Source organism: Fusarium graminearum, chromosome 1 (assembly GCF_000240135.3).
Source record: "Fusarium graminearum PH-1 chromosome 1, whole genome shotgun sequence".
NCBI lineage: Eukaryota > Fungi > Ascomycota > Sordariomycetes > Hypocreales > Nectriaceae > Fusarium > Fusarium graminearum.
This window is the reverse complement of record NC_026474.1, coordinates 385,922-408,296: the sequence shown is the minus strand read 5'-3', so window position 1 is coordinate 408,296 and position 22,375 is coordinate 385,922. Positions and strand designations below refer to the sequence as shown.

Below are 22,375 nucleotides of genomic sequence, written 5' to 3'. Positions count from 1 at the left end.
TGAAAGTCAGCAATGGTACAAACGTTACTTCGTAACCATTGGTGCCAGAGCAACAGGGCCTAGTCTAACATGCATCAATTTTGAGGCGGAAGTTTTTTCTTATCACAGACGCCGTGTTGCTGCAGCTGAAGAATACCAATCATTGGGTGCTTTACCTGTCGGCTGCGAGATTGCAGTTCCAGCTGACCATACCCCCTCTTAGCTGAGACAAGGATCTAACCGTTCAGTATATCTCATAGGTTGACGTTTTACCATTCAGCACAGAACCTCCACCAGTTGTATTGTCTTTCGGGGCTTGGCTGCTAAATGGGAAATGGTCAGATCATTTTAGAGGCACCATCTTCGTCGTATCATCAGAGCGCTTACAAAAGGTCATCCCCATTTGGCGTGTCACAGGATAAAACTTGATAGACTTGTCATACGGAAGTTAATCTTACTACAGTCCCAACATTCTCCCAAATAGGTATCTACTGCGTATCCAGTAACATTGTTGTGGGGGTGACAGCGCCCAATTTGTCCAAGTCCACAGCTCCCAGCTCTTCAACATCGTACTTCATAAGTCTGTTTTTAGATGGTTGTGCAGGCTTCAGCAAGATAGGGTCGTCTTTCGGCATTCCTCCAAAGAAGTTTTGCATCGCCGTTCGTTTGTCCGCTTTGCAGGCCAGCTTCATATGGCATGCAAACACAGCTTCGTCCATCCTTTTTACTCTAACAGCAACCTGGATTGAAGCAGGTACGCCCTTCTTCTGACTGTCGTTCTCTAATAGAGTCCATTGAACTTTTCGGGTGAGATTATCGCGCTCGTCGAGGTACTTTCTACCACTAATAGTGGCAGCATGGCTTGTCTCATGGCTAACAGCCTTCTCCCATTTGAGAGATGTGTTAAGATTGGCGCCAAAACTGGTACCGATACTTCCTTCTCCGCCTCTGGTAAAAGAAACAGATTCCTGGCTGGGTGAAAAGCTGTAGTTTCCGTCAAAAGAGATAGAGTCGACTTCTGGAATCCTTGCATCAACCTCCACAGAATCGAAGCTCAAGTCAATTTGTGCTCGAGCAATACGTCGTGCATTCTTCTCAGGGTCGAACCTGAACTGGAAAACGAGAATCGTGGCCCAGTAATCACTGTCTGCCGATATAGCTCCATGAACGACATCAATCAGATTGCATTGTATAGCAACGCCACGGCCAGTTCTTTGAATGACCTGAGACCGCTGGAAAGGGTTCGTAGCGTTATTCCTAATGTGGAATTCAGCTTCTTCAGTTCCATATTCAATCATCGGAAAAATTATTTCATCAGTATCGCTTCTTGGCGGTTCGTTATGATCGATCATAGTGATAGTGACCTTGGATTTCGTTGATGTTAAGGAATAATAATACTGCTTGATAATCTATAACTATACATATAAGCTTGGGAGGAAAGATTCATTTTAACTACAACAGACTGGAACGGTGTGGTAGGATCCACGGATTTGGGGGCCGAAGAGAGAAATTACATGGGAGGGATGCGCTGAGCCCATTCTAAACAATAAACATAAGCACCTCAACATGGCTTGGGATCACAAGGCTAGAGCCATGAGGGATTAAAGCGACCCATCAGGAGGATCATCCTAGCACATTCCTCATGTGGTCGAGATTTGAAACACAGTTGGAAATTACAATGCAGCTTATCACAAAATTGGATCATGTTACCGAAGATACTGAGGTACATGGAAGTACATCCCAGTTCGTAGCGTTCAAACGAGGCTGGCGGGTAATGTAGAACTCGGAGCATGTTGTATTTTCTACTTTGGTGGGTGCAATAAACAAACTCCGGGATTCCTCATTCATGGGGTTTCCTTCTGACAAGAACAAACCAGCCTTTAACGACAAATTGCACTCAAGTCAAACATCATCCTAGACGCTGCCTACAAGGTCTTTCACTATGGCTGATATTGATGAAAGAGAATTGTACGATGTGGAAATCGACAAAGACGACAATGATGAAAAGGAAGACTATGACGACGACGACTACGACGACGATGAAGACCATGATACAGCTCTGAATGACGCTATCAAAGACATGCAAGCTACATTCAACAGACCAAAGCCAAGCCAGCACGATATTGACCAATTCATCAGCCGACATGGTGATATTGTAACACAGTCGTGGGAGACCCATGGTTCATTTCTACATGAGATCATCCTCATAGTTTCCAAGAGGAACAGATCAACCTGGGGTGATCCTGATCATATCTCTCCCCTTATCGAAACACTCGTCTCTAGATATCCCCACTTGCTTGAAGCGAAGAACGAAGAGAACCAAACACCTTTATACCAGGCGATTCGGGCCAAAAAATGGACTTATAAGTTGGTCGACTCTATCTTGCTGGGTAGCAAGGATGAGCATATACAGAAAGCGATAGAGTTCTCTTTCGGTGAGGGTCCTTCCTTGAAGACCTGCTTGACGACAGCGTTTGAAGTTCTGGGCGAGCCCGGAACACCAGGGAAAGCCAATACCTTGTTCAACTTGATTAATAAGTCAAGTAGTAAAGCGCTAGCAATGTGCGATGGCACTGGAAAGTCCCCATTTCACTACGCAGTGAGGTACGGTCAGTGCAGTGACGGACGAGTAGCTCTAATCAAGACATTGCTTGATAAGGATAGCATGGCGGTGGAGAGAATCAGATCCAACTCAAACCATGAACTTTTGAACACATTCTTGGATATTCAATACAATCGGAAAGAAGATGGCATAGAATATTCGGTTTATACTGAACATGAAAGAACGAAAGTTGTCTTTCAAGCTGAAGAAGCACGAAAAGAGCGAGAGTCAGCACTACAGGAGACCACGGATCGAATTACTCCAAAGTCTGTGACAAGCGTTCTTCCTGCAAAGGAGAAGGATTCTCCAAAATCGGTTTTCCGTGAAAAGGGTCCTAAAGGTTCTGAAGACCGGGAACGTGGAGGAAAGAAACCCGATCGTGACCGAGACTCTCGCAAGCAGCATGAACCCGAAACAATGACTGAAAACGAGAGGAAACGCCAGAAACTAAAGGAAGAAGAGAGACGGCAGAGAGAGGGTCTTCAGAGCAATGGCGAGAGTGGGTACCAGTCAGATATTTTACTCCAGTCTCAAGATGTGGGACTCAGAGATCAGGGAGACAAGGGCGGAGAAGCAATGTCTAAAATGCGAACATCTCAACTGAAGACTTCACATGCGCCTAATTCTCAAATCAAGAGGGTTCCTACAGGATCGAAGGGAGTTGAAGTGGTCAAGAAGGGTAGAAAGAAGGCCAGTCCGCCGAAGACACTACCCTCAGAGGTGCTAGAGAAGAATTCAGGGAAGGTCCGTGAGCTACTCAAGCTTCACTATATGAGGACGAGGGGTATTAGGGAAATTACTTGTTTCTTATACGGCAAGAACCCCAAAGGCAAGTAGAGAAATTCGCTTTACTTGGTCGCTGTACTAACCCTCGTCCAGACGTACATATCAGTTTCGACTGTTGCGGGCTTCTGTCCGAGACCCACGCTGATGTATTTTCAAAACAATTTGGCGCAGATTCTAAAACTGGAATCACGTTCGACAACATCTTGATGTATGCTCGATTCCCGGTCGTGCGTGTCAAGCGCAGCGGAAGACGAGCGCCAGTACCGCGGGCACGAGGGCGACAGGACATGGAATTCTTTGCTGAGTGGCTAAAGCGGAAGGGTGTGGAGCGAATCCTTACTCTTCAAGTGCAAGAAGACAGTCAAGACCCTCACAGTGATGAATCTATTCAGATTGTGCTACGCCACTTCACTGTTGAACACCTTGACTGGCAAAAACCTGATCTCGACCCGTTGATCATGTGTGAAAGAGCCGACATTGGTAACGTTGATCAAGATACGTGGAAGCTTGATAGTGCCAATACCTTGATCAAGCCAAGAAAGGACTTGAGACAGTTAACACTGAAGTGGAGTGGTAGCAATGCTGCGCTCAGAGCATGGAGCGAGCCTGCGGGCTTACCACAGATGTTGGAACTCAGAAAGATTGATATTCATATCCCGGCCGTTTTAGAGGTGAGTGACGTTTTACAATGCTTCTGAGATAAACATACTTATAAAAGTTGTTTCAGCTGCCGGATCATCGTGACTGGATAAAGCGAAACTTGGATCTGTTCCAAGTTCGTCTCAACCAGAGCTACAGGACGAACCATCCACTCAAGAAACCAGACGGCCAATCGAAAGAGCTGAACCAACCTGACCATCGCGGTATCACAGTGATTGAAAGCTGGGATGATAGAAAGTTCGAAAACGCAACAGCCCGCAAAGTCGTGCCCAAGTCGACGGGTATGCCTGATGCCGCCGACGAGCATGAGTGGATCAACCAGATGGAGAAGTTCTCAAGACCAATGAGGGAACTTTGGGAAGAAACCTTGAAAGAATCCATCAATCCTCTGAGTTCATCTCCAGAGGAAGCAAGACTTCTTTCCAACGCTGATAGTAAGATCCTGTCTACCCTTCGAAAGGATGTTGTAGTAGCACTCATCGATGATGGAGTCGATACGCTTGATCCGGCTTTCTCCAACCAATTTGTTGAAGGAAAGACGTTTGACTACCAAGGTGATGATGGCGTGGGACAGTACTATGTCTCAGCGAACGGTCATGGGACGGACATGGCCAGGATGATCTTAAAGGTCTGTCCCATGGCGAAGATCTACTCGATCAAGTTAAAGACACAGCCCAGCAAAGGCGGACAACATTTGACTATTGACGAATCATCAATTTCCCCTGTAAGTGACCCTTACACGGTTTCTGTTCATTGCAGCTTGATACTAACTTCATGCCAGGCAATTGAAGCTGCATTGGAGAAGAACGCAGATGTCATCTCAATGTCGTGGACAATTCCTATCCCCGTGACAGGGAGTGACAACCAGAAACGAATTGACAATGTGCTAAAGTTGGCATGTTCGAAAGACGTCCTCATGTTTTGCTCCTCACCAGACCAAAGAACTCAGACCAAGCATTATCCTTCTCATTACAACCGTGAGAAGATATTTTTGATTGGAGCCGCCGACGATAGCGGCACGGCTTTTAACCATTCCGGACTAGACAACGACTTTATCTTCCCTGGAGTCAACGTCAACACGGGCAATAATCTCGGCAGATATCACTCAAATGACTCAACATCACCCGTTCAAATGGCCACAGGCTCCAGCATCGCCACTGCTCTAGCAGCTGGGCTAGCAGCCATGGTGACATACTGTTTCAAGACAAGTGCACTCGCGGCTGTCACGACGAGAATCGCTCAAGGAAGGCCCCCTGCTGCGAGCGGCACTGAGCTTATTAAACCGCAAGACGTAGGCAGGATCGCGCACCATGATGGGTTAAAGAAGGTTTTTGATAGGATTGGCACAATGGACGGTGGAAAGTTCATTGCGGTTTGGCGCATATTCAGACCTGCTACTGAATGCTTGACTGATGGGAAGATGACTTATGAGCAAAAGGTTACTCATATAATGGAGCTTTGCAGGGATTTGATGGACCGCATGGATCGATAAACAAGTACACTCTTATAGGGAATAGAGCTTCCTTTCGAGCTCCCTTAACCCCGTAGCTGCCTCTCGCAGCGCATTTACCACATCCATAAGAAATATCCCTTGCAGCTCCTCATTCTCCAAGTCGTTCTCCCCAAGTCCAAAATCACAACCTAAGCACTTTCGAATAATCGTTGCATATCGAGGGCCCATGCGATTTCGCAGTAAAGGACTTTGTGCTAGATCCTCTGCAACGTGATAATCGGCCTGCTTCTTCAATGGCAAGCTCCCCAGAATACTGCGCCGAAGTAAACCCCAAGGCTTGCTATACCCCAGTTCAAGTAGCACCAGACCAAAGCTAAAGAGTACTTCGTTGCGCACGGCTTCTTCGATGACTAAATTTGGTCCCATAGGAGTCTCCGGTGCCTTGCCTTTACCTTTTATGTCAGCTTTCGAGAACTCGACTTTGAAATACGGTGATGCGAGACTAAGATTGGTTGAGTCTTGTAGCCAGTCCTTCATACCGAAATACCGAACATGGCTGCTCTGCCACATCACTGGTAGCCAAGGCGTGGAATGGTACTGCAACACTGCACCAGCCAAAGAGCTTGCAATTTGTGCCATGGCGCTTCTCGGCAGATTCCGGGATATCTCATCCTCCGCAACCCAAGAGATCATTTCCGCTAAACTCATTTGTGAGCTTGTGGGAAATCGTTGTGAGGATCGCATATAGAAGTGGTAAAGTCCACTGTGTTGTATGTAGCCGACATAAGTTGGCTTACAAGTTTAGTGGGTTGTCTGGAAGTGGTGACAGATATCGCCGATGATTTCCATGTTGGTCAATGGGGTCTCGTCTGAGTTTGCAGTATCTTGTTTTTCCGGGATTTTCGGGTTCCAAGAAAGTATCTGTACTGGCACAACGTTTGCTACCTTCGGTGTTTTAGGCATCTGAGATGGTATTTGTTGTTTGGTAAGCTTTTTAGGCTTTCCTTTCGTCGAGTCAAGAACCATAGCCTGCGAATGCTTGTTCAACGTATCAACAACAGTCACCCAGGCCTTATCATCCTCTAATTGTGTGACAGAAGGTATGGTGGGCTGGGATGTTCTTGTATCATTGATGCACTCAATCTCAAGCCAAAGTGGGAATGCCTCGGATTCCGACGGAGTCACAACGGCTTCGAATTTGATGCCCTTTCCCAGTTCAGGAGCTCTGTAGCCTTCTTGGAAAGCAATGCTAGCCATGTGTCGTTGGTGCAAAGCACAGGGCCACCTTAGTGCCAGTGCTTCGTATAGGCTAGACGACGCCGCTCTTATTTGCTGGTACATCTTAAGGCTATTCCAACAGCTGGGCTTTATACGAGCTGAGATTCGATCTAAAGACGAGTTCCCAAGTCCTGGATCTTTCAGTTCGTCTATTATTTGAGACGTGATTCGATTAAAGTCGGCAGTGAAATTCCGAAGGTCCTCGATGGCTTCCTGCATAGTGTCTTTTTTGACAAATAGTTTGAACTGTTTTCGCAATATTTCCATGGACAAAATCTGACAATCAGTGTCAGATAAGTTGGCTGATATAGTTGAGAGGACAGACATACCTTAGTCGGCTTCGTGCAAGGCGAGACACGAAAACTATCAATCTCAGAACAGATCGCTTGTAGGCTATCATGGATCACATCCAAAGTGTCCTTCCAGCTATCCAAAGCGTCTCGCATAGTCTCCAACCTTGTGAGGTCCAATCCTTCAAGGCCTAGAGCATCCCAGTTTCCATCACCGGAGATCAAACTCCTCGCCTTTTCCGCGTCTTGTGTTACGGCTGTAAGCAGCCTGGTCACATCACCCCTGAAAATTGTTTTTTGGGCATTCAGAACCGTATCTACTCGAGAGAGTGCTCGTGAGTGTTGTCGAAACCGCCTGGTATCGATTGTATGCCTCTAGAACGATAGGGATGCCTCCGAGCACGACACCAACAATTTCGAATCCGCTCATGATGGTAGGCCACGACCAGATGGGGCGTATCTCATTCTTTGTTGCTCCTAGACAAATAATTAATGTCTTGTGATGAGAGATTATGTGAATAATCCTCAAGCCTTTCAGCTTGATGCAGGCGATGTTTTATTGGGTACTCGTACCCCGCAGCTGACAGCATGATCCAACCTTGAGGCTGATAAGCAAGCGACGTACGTCTCACTCATCTCCGTGACTAGCTTTCTCTTTATTAAAGCACAGTCTCATCTCGAGATCTTCTGATTATAGCACCCTTTCCGCTACTATAGGTTCATTGGCGACGGCTCATAGTGCTAATGAGAAATCAGTAATTAAGAAGCGGATCACGAGTGCAGACGAAAGAATGCAGGAATATGCGTCACACGTTCCCTTACCTGAATCCGATGCCTCAGTCTCTGAACCTGATTCCGACGTGGAACTTCCCTCGAGGTTTTTGGACACTTCGGAAGTATACGTCTACGTACAGAACTGGCTGCCTGAGCCTTCGAAAGAGCCTATTCCTCGCCTTGCAGGCACTCTATTTGAAGCAATACTAGCCTTGTTCATTCATCTTACTCACTATGTAGCAATTGAAAAAGACGGAAAGCATATCGCTCTAGGTTCAAGGGAACTTGTTCAGGAGGTTGAGAGACTTTTCTTATGGGGCGACGGCTTTTCCGCTTCTAGTGGCCAATTGGATGAAATACTATCAAAGTCCAGCGAGTTGAGACAAAGCGTGTTATCGTCACTATACGAATTAGGTGTGACGTTGAAGAACACAGCTTTACAAACACGTTATACTTCACACGGTAACAAAACTAGGGGTTTAGATATCCCCATGCGAGAACTACGAGGCTTGTTAGAACAGACATCGATTCTCCTCTACGGCTCTGACAACCTAGATGACAGGGATGCTATCTCGGAAAGCGAGTCATCGACGAACGATCTGACTAAATGCATAGAGGATATCTCTATCTACATCGATTGCTTGATGGACTTATCAGTTGCACTGGAAAATCCAGTTCTCGATCTCGAACCAGTCAACGCCACGATCCCAAGCTCCCAAAATCTGGAGACATTTGATGTATCGTCTTCACAGGCTTCAACATTCTGTCGCAAGATTCGCGACAGGTTCCCTAAAATGGAGAAGTGGCTCGTGGAAAGACTGGGAGAGAACAATGCACGTCGAGCCTCCGCTCTCAAAGAGGCACACGAGAGGTGTCTAGATATTGAGGCAACTAATTCGACTAATGTGTCCGATCCTGTACTTGAAGATTCAAATACCGCCTCTTCAAGACAGCCTGCACCGATGAGAGAATTCCCTCATATTCCAGCTAGTAACTCGTCATTCTTAACGAGAGCCTTAGCAATTACTGATGGCCCATACACATGCACCATACGAACGTGCATCCTAGACACCAAATCATACAAATCCACGCGACGTTGGGTCGAGCACGAATCCCAGCACCGGCCACAAGACTGGCAAGGCTCCGAATGTCCCTTCTGCGACAGCAAGTCTACCTTGATGTCCCCGAAATCGTACTACAAACATGTCGCCGAGCATCTTCGTGAAATATCGCTCGCAGCACTACCACATAGCTTTGATTCACATACGGACACCACGAGTTCAAATGACAATTCAGAAGATAATGAGGATTAGGAAACAATTTCTGACTATTCTGAAAGAAAAGAGACGAAATCTACAAAGCCCACCAGCGCACAAGCCCAAAAGCGTGCGTCAACTAAGAAACGGAAACGGAAACGAACACAGCCTACTAAAATGAAAACCATGGGCCTACCCTTAATTTACCTGCTTTTTGGGGATGAATTTCATTTTAGAAGGACTCGCCGTTAGATTGTGACGAAGGTTAAAGCAGAAAAGGCGGATTTTGCAATCAAAACTCTATATAAGCATCAACTTTTGCTTTCTTGTGCCGACAGTATGCAGTTACTACCACAACCATAAGAGGCTAGCAGTTCCTTAATTGGATCATGACTGCTAGCACAATATATTTATTCTCCATATGATATCTTAATGAGATGCTATTAGCAGTAAGCAGATGGGTAAATGTCTAACATCTTTCTTCCTGCCCATTTCATGACGAAGTAAGATATCTTGCATAAAATAAAATCAGACATGAGAACAGTTTGCAGCTTAATCTTCACAATGGTAGTTGTAGTTGAATAATTCCATGTCCCACAAGGAGAAGAGTGTTAGGTCGAAATTGACGTTGCGCAGGGGTATCACGTGTATAATCACGTGACAGCATCACTCCTTTGCTTCTCGCGTCATTCAAGCCTCAAATCTACCAAAATATTTATTAGACCAGTGCGTTCACACTGGGATTTTGTTTTTCTCATGCTAAAAGGTTGAAGGTGAGATCTGGCAAGATGTCTGTCTCATTATCTGAGATCGTGTATCTCGAACTTACCGTTAGACTGACAATGAATTCAGCAGGAAACACGTTCTCGTCCCCAGAATCCCTTTATTAAAATTCCGTGAGACTGCAAATAAACATCCGGTACGTTTCTAACTGCAATTTCCGTCGGAAGGAAAGATATTCCTCGTAAAGACGCGTGAAACATCACCAGGTTAGACGTGATTCTGCTGTTGGATCTACCCTGTAGAACTCAAATCGTGTTTAAATTTTAAACGACATGCATACCAGAGTTCCAAGGCCGCTCGGGTAAAAAGTCTAAAAGCATATCCGTATATCCGAAATGACAATGCGAAAATTACCTAATGACCCAAGTTATGCGAAAATGGTCAACCGTGTCCAGCCGCGTTAGAATGTCAAACCACCACAGTCAGACCACCAATCTACTCTGAACACCAAGGCCAAAACCTCGTGTAGACATCTTGGCATTGCTGACCGACGACAGAACAAAACCGGATCAACTTCCAGGATAAGATTAGATGAAACGTTTTCTGCAGGGTCGGCGAACAAAAAGCAGCGAGTTCGGCCTACGCAATGATCAGCAGATGGTGGAAGCAATGGAACCCAGAAAAGAAGGAATTTTTCCCACAGTAGCGAGATCCTAGTTTTTCTCATGTCAGAGAATTCCACCTTTTTTTCTCCGATCGGAGAGTCAGTAAAAAACTTGAATGCTGGGCAGGATCCATAGTTCTACGTAAAAGAAATGGTTTGGCGAGTAAGGGAAACTCCACTTGTAATATTATTACCATGCAACACAGAAAAGAAAAGAATAGAGAGTTCAGGGCTGAAGAAGCTTAAATCGAATGACCTCAGTTGACGGCAGTGGCGATACGTTGACGTCCGAATGGCAAATGCCGACTCGGATCCGGGACTGAATTACGGCAGACGGAGCCCAGCTACGCCATCAAACTCCACTGAAGAGGAATTTTCAGGGCTTTTTTTGCCCTGTAAATGAAAAACGTCAACGGAGGCGAGGGATCCACTATTCCGTGACCCACTCCGAACGGAGCTGCCGGGGTCCCCGAGAACCAATTGAGATTCACCTAAAGATCAAGACATGAGCTGAGCATCAACGGATTCATTTCTCATTTAATCTCATTTCAAGGGACCTTCCTAACACAGACTTGACTCTAATCCCTGGATGGTGTCTGTCTCGCTCCATCACGTAATAATGTAATCTGTCCCCCACGGGGTTACTCGCAGCTTGAATAGCATCATGTGTTGAACAATAGTCAAAATGACTAAAACATCTAATACTGATCCTCCTATTGGCTTACAACCACAAAGAGTTATGCAGAGAAGCTATGGAAAAGCCCAAGTACGGAGCAAGCGCGGGACTGACCCTAAAACCCGTTGCTCTACTCTAGTACCGGCCCCCATCGGAACCATATCATAGCTCCCGCCACAACCTCCGATCGGAGCTGGCCTGGGGTACAAAGGAAAAAAGGGTGATATATATGGAGAACTCCGTTCCGCTAATAACGTCAGCTTCCGCACGTTCACATTGTTGGTCTTTCTTTCGTCTTTTACTCTTCTTCCCTCATTCTCCCTTCCGTACTTGTGAGATCCTCGAGACATTCCTTCGGACTATTCTCACACACACACCTGCGCATCCTTGGTTGGAAATCGCAGTCAACCCTTCAACATGGGCATCATGAACTTTACAAAACGGTCTTCTGCAGAGAAACCTGCAACCGAACCACCAATGACGAATAACGACACAAGCGCTTCAGATAACGACACCGAGCAACCGAAAGACGATACAGATTTCCAAGAAGTCCCCGCCGGCACTGTCGAAAAGGGAAATATCTTTGACCAAGGTGGCAAGACATACCGAACCCTCGGCCGTTGGGATACCGTCCTCATCCTCTTCACAAATCAGCTCGGTCTGGGTATCTTGTCCCTACCTGCGACGATCAAGACTCTCGGTATCGTGCCTGGAATCATAGCTATCTTGGGCATTGGCGGAATCTCGTGGTATGCTGCGTATTGTCTGCTGCAATTCTATCGCAAGCATCCCAATGTTGTCAGTATCGTTGAGATGACAAGGATCGTGGGTGGACCATGGTTCGAGTCGCTAGCCGGATTTGTTATGATGATCCAGGTCGTCTTTATTGTGGCTTCTGCAACTGTCACTCTATCTGTCGCGCTGAACACGCTCAGTAGCCATGCGACATGTACCGTCATCTGGATCCTCGTGGCTTGTGTGGCGTGTTATATCCTCTCCATCCCGCGAACCATGAAGTTTGTTTCCAAGGCTGGCGTTCCCAACGCCATTAGTGTCGTGGCAGCCTGCTTGATCGTTTTGATCAGTTTGGCTGTTTCTGGTCCCGCCATTGCTCCTTCGGATTGGCACAGAGAGCTCAAGGTTGTTGGAAACCCCACGTTCCGCGATGGTTTGAATGCTTGCCTGCGCGTTGTATTCTCCTACGCTGGTACCTTTACATTCCCGTAAGTTAACCTCGAGACCACCGGAATTAATTTTCCAGGCTAATGTTATCCATAGTTCATACATGGCTGAGATGAAGGCGCCTGAGAAGGATTTCAAGTTTGCATTGGCTGTTCTTGAAATCGGAAGTACCCTCTTCTACATCGCTATGGCTGTCGCCCTGTACTGTCTCGCAGGCGATCTTACAACATCCCCCGTCCTCAGCGCCGCATCTTCGATCCCTGCAAAGGTCGCATACGGAATTGTCCTCCCTGCTGTCGTCGCAACCGCCCTTTCTATCGGTCACACCGGCTGCAAATACGTCTACGTTACCCTCATGCGCCAGATGCGATCTACCCACCAAGTCACCGATAACAGCGTCAAGTCTTGGGTCACCTGGATGGTTTCAGTTACTGGTTTCTGGGCTCTGATCTTTGTTATCGCGAATGTTATTCCCATCTTTGACTCCATTTTGTCGATTACCTCTGCTACGACCATTCCATGGTTCACGTATGGCTTTGCAGCAATTTTCTGGCTGCATCTTAACAAGGGCCTTTACTTTTCGTCGTGGCAGAAGATGCTGCTTACAGCTCTAAATGTCACGATGATTGGTGTTACGCTGTTCTTGAACGCAGGTGGATTGTGGGCTGCTATCACGGAGTTGTTAGATCTTTTTGAGGAGAACAAGGATGGCATCGGAGGCGTTTTCTCATGTGGAGATAACTCCATCTTTTAGTTTGCATAAGACGTCCGTTAATTATTATCTGTATTATTGAGCATACGCTATCATCCACTTGTTCTAATATGGCTTTCTTGTCCTGTATAAACTAAGTCCGTGTTTCGCGATTACTGTGCTTTCCCACGAGGTCCAAGGCCATTACTGCGGCTTACTGGGAGTCAACAAGGGCAAGGGTAAGGTGAATCATGAGATAGGCTAAGTTAAAGCTGCCACAAAACATTGCTGACAAGACAATACGTAACGCAAGCAATTGTTAACATCTCGGAAGCTTGTCATAGAATAATACTGGTATTTAGGTTCGTAAAAGAATGAGCATGCCGAAGCTATAACATATGTGCATCGTCTTGTTGAACGTTGAGGGTATCACGTGCGAAATCATGTGACTACATCACGTATGTGTATTTGTAGCTCTTAATTCACCATCATCAACCTCCTAATACTTCAACAGCGTCGTTAAATAAATATGGTATTTCAGTGTAATGGGACGATTGATGAGTGTTTCTCTAGTCTTGAATACAAGAAGAGGTTCATTTTGACAAACAATATAATGACAAGGTCTAGGTCCGAGGCCAGTACCAATACATGTTCGACCCCTCAACATCCGCCAACGGATTACTTTCTCCATCTCCAGCTCTTCCAAACTGCTCATCAAACCCAAGTTTGATATAGAAATCATCCGTTCCGTGAGCAGCAACCAACGAAGCGCAAACGCCTTCAGCCTGCGCCTTTTCAATTCCCCATTGTGCCAGTCTTTTACCCACTCCTTGCCTTTGAAAGTCCGGGTGCACTGCGAGTGCCGAGAGGTACCATGACTCAGCTCGCTTGCCACTCCAGATGCGTTCAAAGTATGGGTACGTCCGCTCGATGATGTCTTCGTTTTCCGGGTCAGCGGCTCGGTTGGGCCAGATTCGAGCATGTATGTTCATTACGAGTGATGATAGTGGTTTGAAGAGATTTCCTACAATGCAAAATTAGCTTTCATGGAGGAGCCAGTAAGAAAAATAAAATACGTATGGGGATCGAGATATGAACATTCGAGTTTCTTTCCTCCTTCCCCAACCTTTCCCACTGCGCAATACCGGCAATGACGTCCTTCCCGCTGTCATCCTTGGCTATCGCAACGATACCTCGCCAGCGGTAATCCCAGAAGCTGACACGTGCCCGCCGTAGCCAGTATAGATCTGGATCATCTGGGTATTTTTCTCGATGAGGATGGATCAGATCGCCGAAGAGATTGTCATTCCAAAACGCCTTTGACATGACGCGGGCGACTTCTGGGAGGTCTGAATAGTTTGCATCGCGCAAGGTGATCTGAGACATGGCTCATGAGTCTCAAATTAGGTGTTGGATTGTTGGTGGCGATGATTGACAAGTTGTATGCGGAGTACATAGCCCAGGTTCTTATAGCTCAGTGTCACCTACTCCCATACACAACAGGCTCGTTTTCACGCTTGTCCCAATTCGTTGCCATTGGTCTAGATTCACATCTTACGACATGGAATTTAATTTCGCTCATTTATGGGAAGGGAAAAGCGAGTTAGTCGTGCTGTCAGGGATCTTTCTCCAGAATTAGCAGGTGCTTCATCCCTGGACTTCTCCACACCACTCTCACCTGTGAGTCCAGCCAACAAACAATTCATGGCCACTCATTTAGGTCGCATAAACAGCCACCGCCAGATTTAGGCAGGAGGTGCTTCTATCTAGAAGTTGAGGAAGTGTGGACACGCGGGACCCGAAATATCGGCAAACTCTTCTCCTGCGCGACTTCAAGCGGACAGCGATTAATTGTGCTAACATATAACCCAATTATTTCATCGATGTTTGTGCTAGAAGTAGTCAGATAGTAATAAATGTGATTTTAATTCTTGAATAGTCTGAGTGGCTCTCTAGATAAATCTGGTTCCTGAAAAAGAAAGGCCCAACCTCGCTACTCTCGCGACAAGGTTCATTTACCTTACTGTTCAAGCTTACGGACGTAGGCCACAGGCCCTTCATAACGGTGCCTCCCGCGGAAGATGTAGTACACCACAGAAAAAATAGCAACACCAGCATACATTACGATACTCCAATTCATCTCAGATGGTGCCGGGTTCGGATTGCCAGGCATAAAGGCAAGCACGAAGACCACCATCAAGAAAGCCTCTGAAGCGATGTTGATAGCCAGACCCCATGTACCTAGACTGAACTTGGAAGGGAGGAGAGCGCTCTTGGTGCATCGTCTCCAGATCATGCAACCGATGGAGACGATATAACTGGACAAGACACCCGTCGTACCCAGCGAGGTGATGGAGTTGAGTGCGACTGAGGAACCAATGTTGAGCAGAGACAAGAGGCTTGATGTGATGAAGGTCACAATGATTGCGTTGAGGGGGACATCATATCCGGTTGGTACGCGGGAGAACCACGTGTCGAATGGAACAGCGTGGTCCCTGGCGAAGGCATAAAGTTGTCGAGATGCCGTGGCCACCATTGTCAAGTTGGAAAACACCGTCATGGCAATGATGAAAGTCGACATGGCTGTGGCGCTGGCGACGGACTGTGTAGAGTTGAGAAACACCTGCATGAACGGCTGACCGGTGGGAGAGGATATGACTTCGCCCAAATCGCCGATGCAAAAACAGTATGTGATGACCATAATCCATCCAAAAAGACCATTGACGAAAGTTGTCAAGATCATGGCTTTTGGGAGGGTACTGCTGGCATCGCGAAGCTCCTCTGACATGTGAACAGCAGCATCGCCACCAAGCAGGGGTAGGATGCCAGCAAGAATACCCACAAGCGCTGAACCCCCGAGACTTCCCCAGCCGCCTCCATCGTTGAACCGTGTAAACACGTCTTTGGCATTGGCTCTTGGGGAAAGAACCCAGAGAGTGACGAGAACGCCGAAAAAGGCAAAGATGTGAATGACTAGAACGATTGATTCGATCAAGGGAAGCTTTCTAGCGAGGAGAGTATTGAAGACAACGGTAAAGGCGGCCACAGCGATGGCAAGCAGTGTTCCGTGCCATGGGTGAGGGATGTAGGTTGGGTTGTTGAGGATGATGAGGCCTTGGATTTGGGTTCCGGCGATGAAGGCCGACGATGCGCATGCTACTTGCCAGCCGAGGACGCACATCCAGCCCATGAGGTAGCTGGTGAGCTTTTGGTATTTCGGTGGTGCGAATTCGGATACCCAGTGGTATTGTCCTCCGGTCGTTGGGGCCCTGTAATCGGTATGAGCTAGCGATGTTGAGTCTTTGAGAGACTGGTACGTACATTGAGGCCATCTCGGCCATTGAAGTATTGACGAGGAGAAAGCCAATCCAGCAGATGAAGAACATCCAGACCAAGCCAGCTGTGCCGCCATTGACGAGACCAATTGTTGATACACTACATAGATCATTAGCAATTGACTACCGAACGTTAGACGGACAAGACGTACCTCAGAGAGAACTCCCATGAACACATGAGGATCATGGAAAACCCAAAGATGGACAGGAAGCGAAAGTTTCTCTGTTGACAAGTCAGCACGTTGATGGGACGGTGTAGAGATAGGATCATAACAAACCCTCAAATCCTGCATCTTGCCCAGCCGATACATGTCGGCGCGATCGGCCGCGGTACCTTTCTTGTCGTCGACATTGTCGCTGTCGCTAAAGTTGATGGCATCGCTTACCTCGAACGATTTCTTGTCTCGTGTGTTGGCCATATTCTTGCTTGATTGAACAATTTAACAGTAAGCAATAGCAATCTGTGACAAAGGAGAAGCGAAGGTTGAGATCGAGGAAAAAATTGAGAGAAGACTGCGGGAAATAAAGATCGAGACAAACATGCATGCTACCTCCGACAGTTTCCACTTTGGCATGCCGAGCCTTGATCAGTCGCATCCTGGTTCAACTGATCTGATGTTTGATGCATGATGTGACAGGGGTCACATCCTCTCCCTTGAGCCTAGACCAAGCGGGATCACCACCCTCCTCGTGCCGTCTCGAATTTTGATGGGTTTAGCTCTCTTGTTGGTCCATCCTTAACCTTAAAGTTATCTCCGATGACAAGAGCAGGTTTTTCTCCTCTAACAATTGACTTTGATTCGAGCCTGGGCTGCTATTGTGCACCGTCTTTTGCTAACGAATTGAAGTTTATTCAATCTACAGTTGTTTCAAAGCAACCAACAGTCTTCGCGCTCCGAATTCCATTGCTTCAAGTATTCTGGATGGATCCGTATGTCAATAGAGCCAACAGTCAAATCTCATCGCCATCTTTGATCTGCTATTGGTCACTCATCAAGCCTTGCCTAGGATCATCTGGTATGACAAGACCTTATTCAGACCCAAATCGGAGACGTGGCGCTTCCCCACTATCGACTTCTATTGAGGTACGAATTGGGAAATGTTTGCTGCGGCTGCTGAGACAGAGACCTTGGCAGTGATATCCGTATCTGTATCTGTCAGCTGGAGTCTCACATCGTTGTTACTCGCTTTACCGATCTCCGATAAGACGAGATCCAGGCGAAATGCCGAGTCCCAAATTAATGTGTGATGATTTCGCTCCCGAGTCCTACCCGTCAAGCCGCGAAGTCATCACCAACAAACCTCGTCTTTTCTTTGTAGCCTATTCGAGCCACCGAGATGCAATCAGATGTCAATAGACATTGTCTCGTCCTTGAAGAAGAACTTGGGTCCCACATTTGATCGCATTGTCATGTTTTCATTTTTGACTTGTTATTTTCTGAATTCTTCACCATGGAGGAGAACGAGTCAAATCGTCTTTCTCCTCTTACTTCCGATGATCACGCTGGGAAACTATGGATAGTGACAATCCTATCGCTGATCTACACGTTGCATGTGGCTGTGGCGAGAGTATACATCAAATACCGCATGCTGGGAGTAGACGACGCGCTTTATGGCGTGGCAGTTGTGAGTATTAACCATTCAACGGATCATCTTGTGATACATCGGTTATTAACCAAGGGACGACTTTACAGCTTTTGCATTTGGGCCAATCGGTGGCCATGTTTGTGGGTTTGTGTAATGGTCTTGGCAAGAAGAATTCCATTACAACACCAGAGCAATGGGTTGTATCATCAACGGTTAGCTTCAATTGCTGTTCTTGTCACTAATCATCCGGCTTACTAATTTATAGTGCCTTGTCACGTCCACCGTCTTTTTTCTCATGACTCTTACCTTTGCTAAATGCTCAGTCCTTGCCCTTATCCGAAGAATCATTGACTGCAAGCCTGGGAAGAGCGAGCCGTTCTGCATTGGACTCATGGTCATCACCGTTCTCTGGGGGGCCACGTCGAGTGTGTCTTTCCTCATCAACTGCAACCCTAGTAGTGTATTGACTGTGGAAAACCTCGAGCAGTGTCCACATCAGGTACGAAACCTCTCATTTAGTATCGACAAATCTAACAAGACTCTCACAACAGACATCCCGTTGGCTATCTATAGCATCGCTCGATATAGTAACAGAACTCCTCACACTCGCCCTCATCGTACAATTGGTATGGTCAGTCAATATTGGCCACAGTCCAAAGTGGCAAGTCGTTGCCGCATTTTCATTTCGCCTGCCTCTTATCGGTCTATCAGGCGTTCACGTGGCATACGCAAACAAGTTTCCATTATCCGATGAGCCGCAATTCGCTGTTACGAAAGCTCTCCTATGGCAACAAATCATGGTCTCGTGGTCTCTTCTATCCGCTACGTCTCCGAACCTAAAGAGCTTCATGTCATCTTTTAACATCGGCTGGGGCTTCCCTGTTGCGTTTGACGCGACCAACCTCGACCCCTCGGATCCGCTCGCGCTTCAGGAGCTGGGGAAAATTAGTTGTCCGGCAGTCACTACATCGACACTATCATCAGTTGCGTCGGTTTCGAGTAGCGAGCGACCAGGTAATTGGAGGCCCGACGTTGTTGCGCATCAAGTAACTATAACACACGAGAGTGACAGAACGTCTCTGGATGATACAACTGAGGAGGAGATATCTCGGACAGGTACTCACGAGATGATCATTAACAAGGAGGTGACTTGGAATGTCACATACGAAGACAGAAGGTGTTAGACTGGATTCGCAATCCAGTTCCAATCTCGATATTCTTTGCAAAAGACACCTTTCTCATTTGTTTCTTATAAGGGTAGCACTGGCATTTATAGACAATCTGGGTTTAGGAAGCCATGCTATATGGCTGAAGAATGTATTGTATGGACAAGACTGTAATTCAGAATCCATCTATTTAACTTAAAAAGTATAAATACCTCCTCTTGGTAATGATCTATGCAAAATAACCATTGAACTGATACAGCTGACCATCGGACTCCCACGTTCCACTCAATTGGTGGTTACCAATAACACACTGGTTGATGATATCCCTATAGATGTTAGACAAACCCACCACACAAATTGGCATACGTACTCGGTAGCATCCTGACACAGTTAGCATTTTACACGAAATCCTGGATAGAAATACACTTACCCAGCAATCCTTGAACCCCTTCTTGCCTCCAGTATTCTTACGCTTGAGCTCAGCCACGACGGTAGTCTTGGCCCAAGAAGAGCCGACTGACTTCTGGGCACTGATTGTACACGCCGCTTGGTAGGTGCAGTCAGAGTTGCTGCACATTTTCTCACGAGCGCTCCAGTATGCTTCTTTGAATTCTTCGAGACGACTGTTACTGTTGCCGGAGCAGTCTGCCGCCAAGGCGGATGCGATGAAGAATAAGGTGGAAAGGGTGATGAGTTGCATGGTTGATGGATGTCTAAAGAATGATAGATGTGCTTGGGTCATGAACCGAAGCTTCTGAGATGGCGTTGGTTTTATACTTGTCACACCGGAAGACCGGTCCGTCTTGTAGATCGGAGTTGAAGATGTTTATCATAAGATTGCAATGCGGCTGAGCTTATTTCCATGTTTTCTAGATGAAGGATTCTCTACAACAGGCCTAGAACTTTGTTTTGCAGAACTATATGCAATTTGATAAATTTTAATTGGTGCATAATTCATCTTCCTTCCTGTTGCGGATCTGTATTGGTATTAGTAAATGGCTTATTCATTGTTTATACCGCGATGCTACGCTGGGTCGGCCGACTGGTAAACGGATAATCTTGTTCTACCTGCCATAGTGGAAAGATTCGGAACAACACATCTATGATAAAGTAAAGACGCACATGAAATGTCATGCCAGATAACTGGGAACTGTATTTCTCTTCATCTCGTGTCTGTCATGTGCAAAATATCGTGTTAGCCACTGCTGATTTCCTTGACCAATTCTCTTATAGGTGGTCTAGAAACCTCCGAAATGGGACGAGATAACAAAACCTCAGCACAAAGATAACCTTCATCTTCAAATCCCGCTGTGTCCAATCCACGAGGTACTACCTTTTCGATAACGGCACTCTTCTCTTGCGTTGATGCAAACTTGCGCTGACGAAGCACAACACCTGGAAGCTTTTCCGTTTAAAGTCCATTACTTCGCAGTATTGTCGCAATTTCGTCATAAGAGACAATTCTGATCACTGCACAAACCACCCAAACATTTCTGGGTCTCTCAATTACCCTCATGATGCGAGAAAAGGTGGAGGACCCTACATAGGTAGCACCTCCTGTGCAAATGATAAGACGTACGTCTTGCAGTGTTTGTTGGTGTTTATATTATCTAGCATTCCCAATGTCCAAGACATGGAAATGATATCTGCTTTCTTACCCAATGCTGCTCGTCATTCTTAACTGTCATGCTTATGGGGTAAAATGCGATATTTACACGAGCTGCATAGTCAGCATCGATAGTTGAGTCTATTGGGATCGTTCAAGGAAGAGGATATTTCGCCCGGAAGAGAATTACGATTCTTGTCGCACCTGACATCAAACCCTTTCATCTTATTGTTGATTGAGTCCTTGTTGTCACAGATCTACATGACAATGAACACACCGATGAAAGGAACAGCAAGCCTGGCAGATAAAAATATCACATTTATGGTGACGGCCTAATAATAGCAATTTCCCGAAGAAGGCGTATTTTATTTGGTAAAGGGCCTTCATACCATTTCAGCTGTGAACGTGCCTGTTTGATACGCAACGCCATTTCCTAGTCCAGATATTATGTCTTATAACCCCGCTCTACTATCCTATTTCCAAAATCGACAACTCGGGAATAACGGCAGATCTCTACTCAAAACGCAATCTCAGCTGAAGTCCGAGAGGTCAAAGCTCCATGACGAGGCAACAAGAACCAGTCAACATCGGCCTTTCAGTGAGAACGTGCCATTGATTGACATCATGCCGGTGTCTTACTGCATAATCTGATCAGCCACTGGAGTCTGTTCACTAGGGCAGCTTCGGTGTCTCCGTCTTTGATTGAATTGTCAATCTAGCACGGTAAGATGACGAATAAGACCAACTTTAAAATGCAGGCAGCGCCTATCGTAGAGCTAAGCAACAATCATCCCTTTCACGCTAGTAATGTCTGGTGACGTCTTGTTTAGGATTGGATGATCTATAAATATACGGTTCTCCGATCTCGTGCCGCTCTGCTGCCAAATTCCGTGCCTTGTTTCTGCTGAACACTTCATTTCTTCAATCACAGGCAACCATTATGAGTAATTACACCAAAGTCGTCGACGGCGTAGTTGTCACCGACACTGACGTAAGTCATGAATGGTCTTCCCTCTGCATCTATCCAAAATTCATCTAACCGCTGGACAGGTTCCACCCCCACTGGACTGGACCAATGTATATGATGAAATTGGCGGCGACATGCGTTGGAATGAAGATTTCGATGAGATGGTCAAAGAGCGAGGATTATATGGCAATGTCAAGCCTCTTTACGGCAGTTGCTCTTACACGGGCGAGGCCCTCTACTTGATGGAGGTGGGCGATCAGAGTTTCTTCTTCTGGAATGCACTCGATGATTCGATGTACCGTGTGAATGGGGGCATGAGTCTTGAAAATATTGTGGCAAGTCTTGATGAGCAGGGTATGAATGGACTTGATCTTGAAGAAATCTGAGTGGGGGGCTATGGCAGGCATACATTGGACACATGGGAACGAGCTGTTCTTAACATTGATGGATCCATGAATACTTTCCATCACCTTGCGTACTCTCATCCACAGATGGATGACACAACGTCGTCAGTTCAAGACACAATCCTGGTTCGTGCTATCTGCAATGGCAATAATTCGAATCACTTCTCATATAGCAAGATACTGTCTTTGATGTTGTGAATTACCCATGCAGTGAAATAGTTTTGTCCAGATTCATGAAGCTAGACAAGCAAGAACAGTACGTGCGCAGAAATCGTATTAAATTATAACTAGCTAGC

The 22,375-nt window shown here is 46.4% G+C and overlaps 10 protein-coding genes across 10 annotated transcripts; 4 read left to right on the top strand and 6 right to left on the bottom strand.

Annotated features, from left to right (window-relative positions):
* Positions 1 to 391: 391 nt before the first annotated feature.
* Positions 392 to 1,331, bottom strand: FGSG_00122 (uncharacterized protein; the record flags this gene model as incomplete). The annotated part of the gene is made up of 1 exon (XM_011317422.1): positions 392 to 1,331. The coding sequence occupies one exon, from the start codon at positions 1,329 to 1,331 to the stop codon at positions 468 to 470; it is 864 nt and encodes a 287-aa protein (XP_011315724.1). The 3' UTR covers positions 392 to 467.
* Positions 1,332 to 3,654: 2,323 nt separating this feature from the next.
* FGSG_00121 (uncharacterized protein) lies at positions 3,655 to 5,519 on the top strand (the record flags this gene model as incomplete). The annotated part of the gene is made up of 3 exons (XM_011317421.1): positions 3,655 to 4,038; positions 4,095 to 4,751; positions 4,809 to 5,519. 3 exons carry the CDS (start codon positions 3,655 to 3,657, stop codon positions 5,517 to 5,519), a joined length of 1,752 nt encoding a protein of 583 aa, XP_011315723.1.
* Positions 5,520 to 6,281: 762 nt separating this feature from the next.
* On the bottom strand, positions 6,282 to 7,478 carry FGSG_00120 (uncharacterized protein; the record flags this gene model as incomplete). The annotated part of the gene is made up of 3 exons (XM_011317420.1): positions 6,282 to 7,034; positions 7,088 to 7,305; positions 7,370 to 7,478. The coding sequence occupies 3 exons, from the start codon at positions 7,476 to 7,478 to the stop codon at positions 6,282 to 6,284; spliced, it is 1,080 nt and encodes a 359-aa protein (XP_011315722.1).
* A 361-nt stretch (positions 7,479 to 7,839) lies between these two features.
* Positions 7,840 to 9,135, top strand: FGSG_00119 (uncharacterized protein; the record flags this gene model as incomplete). Its single annotated transcript, XM_011317419.1, has 1 exon — positions 7,840 to 9,135. One exon carries the CDS (start codon positions 7,840 to 7,842, stop codon positions 9,133 to 9,135), a length of 1,296 nt encoding a protein of 431 aa, XP_011315721.1.
* Positions 9,136 to 11,558: 2,423 nt separating this feature from the next.
* Positions 11,559 to 13,077, top strand: FGSG_00118 (uncharacterized protein; the record flags this gene model as incomplete). Its single annotated transcript, XM_011317418.1, has 2 exons — positions 11,559 to 12,364; positions 12,420 to 13,077. The coding sequence occupies 2 exons, from the start codon at positions 11,559 to 11,561 to the stop codon at positions 13,075 to 13,077; spliced, it is 1,464 nt and encodes a 487-aa protein (XP_011315720.1).
* A 560-nt stretch (positions 13,078 to 13,637) lies between these two features.
* Positions 13,638 to 14,400, bottom strand: FGSG_00117 (uncharacterized protein; the record flags this gene model as incomplete). The annotated part of the gene is made up of 2 exons (XM_011317417.1): positions 13,638 to 14,038; positions 14,091 to 14,400. 2 exons carry the CDS (start codon positions 14,398 to 14,400, stop codon positions 13,638 to 13,640), a joined length of 711 nt encoding a protein of 236 aa, XP_011315719.1.
* A 590-nt stretch (positions 14,401 to 14,990) lies between these two features.
* On the bottom strand, positions 14,991 to 16,768 carry FGSG_00116 (uncharacterized protein; the record flags this gene model as incomplete). The annotated part of the gene is made up of 4 exons (XM_011317416.1): positions 14,991 to 16,283; positions 16,336 to 16,449; positions 16,502 to 16,572; positions 16,628 to 16,768. 4 exons carry the CDS (start codon positions 16,766 to 16,768, stop codon positions 15,035 to 15,037), a joined length of 1,575 nt encoding a protein of 524 aa, XP_011315718.1. The 3' UTR covers positions 14,991 to 15,034.
* A 1,033-nt stretch (positions 16,769 to 17,801) lies between these two features.
* On the top strand, positions 17,802 to 19,120 carry FGSG_00115 (uncharacterized protein; the record flags this gene model as incomplete). The annotated part of the gene is made up of 3 exons (XM_011317415.1): positions 17,802 to 17,975; positions 18,202 to 18,435; positions 18,488 to 19,120. The coding sequence occupies 3 exons, from the start codon at positions 17,802 to 17,804 to the stop codon at positions 19,118 to 19,120; spliced, it is 1,041 nt and encodes a 346-aa protein (XP_011315717.1).
* A 278-nt stretch (positions 19,121 to 19,398) lies between these two features.
* Positions 19,399 to 19,802, bottom strand: FGSG_00114 (uncharacterized protein; the record flags this gene model as incomplete). The annotated part of the gene is made up of 2 exons (XM_011317414.1): positions 19,399 to 19,428; positions 19,533 to 19,802. 2 exons carry the CDS (start codon positions 19,800 to 19,802, stop codon positions 19,399 to 19,401), a joined length of 300 nt encoding a protein of 99 aa, XP_011315716.1.
* A 2,052-nt stretch (positions 19,803 to 21,854) lies between these two features.
* Positions 21,855 to 22,228, bottom strand: FGSG_11679 (uncharacterized protein; the record flags this gene model as incomplete). Its single annotated transcript, XM_011317413.1, has 1 exon — positions 21,855 to 22,228. Exon 1 carries the CDS (start codon positions 22,080 to 22,082, stop codon positions 21,855 to 21,857), a length of 228 nt encoding a protein of 75 aa, XP_011315715.1. The 5' UTR covers positions 22,083 to 22,228.
* Between the last annotated feature and the right edge of the window lie 147 nt (positions 22,229 to 22,375).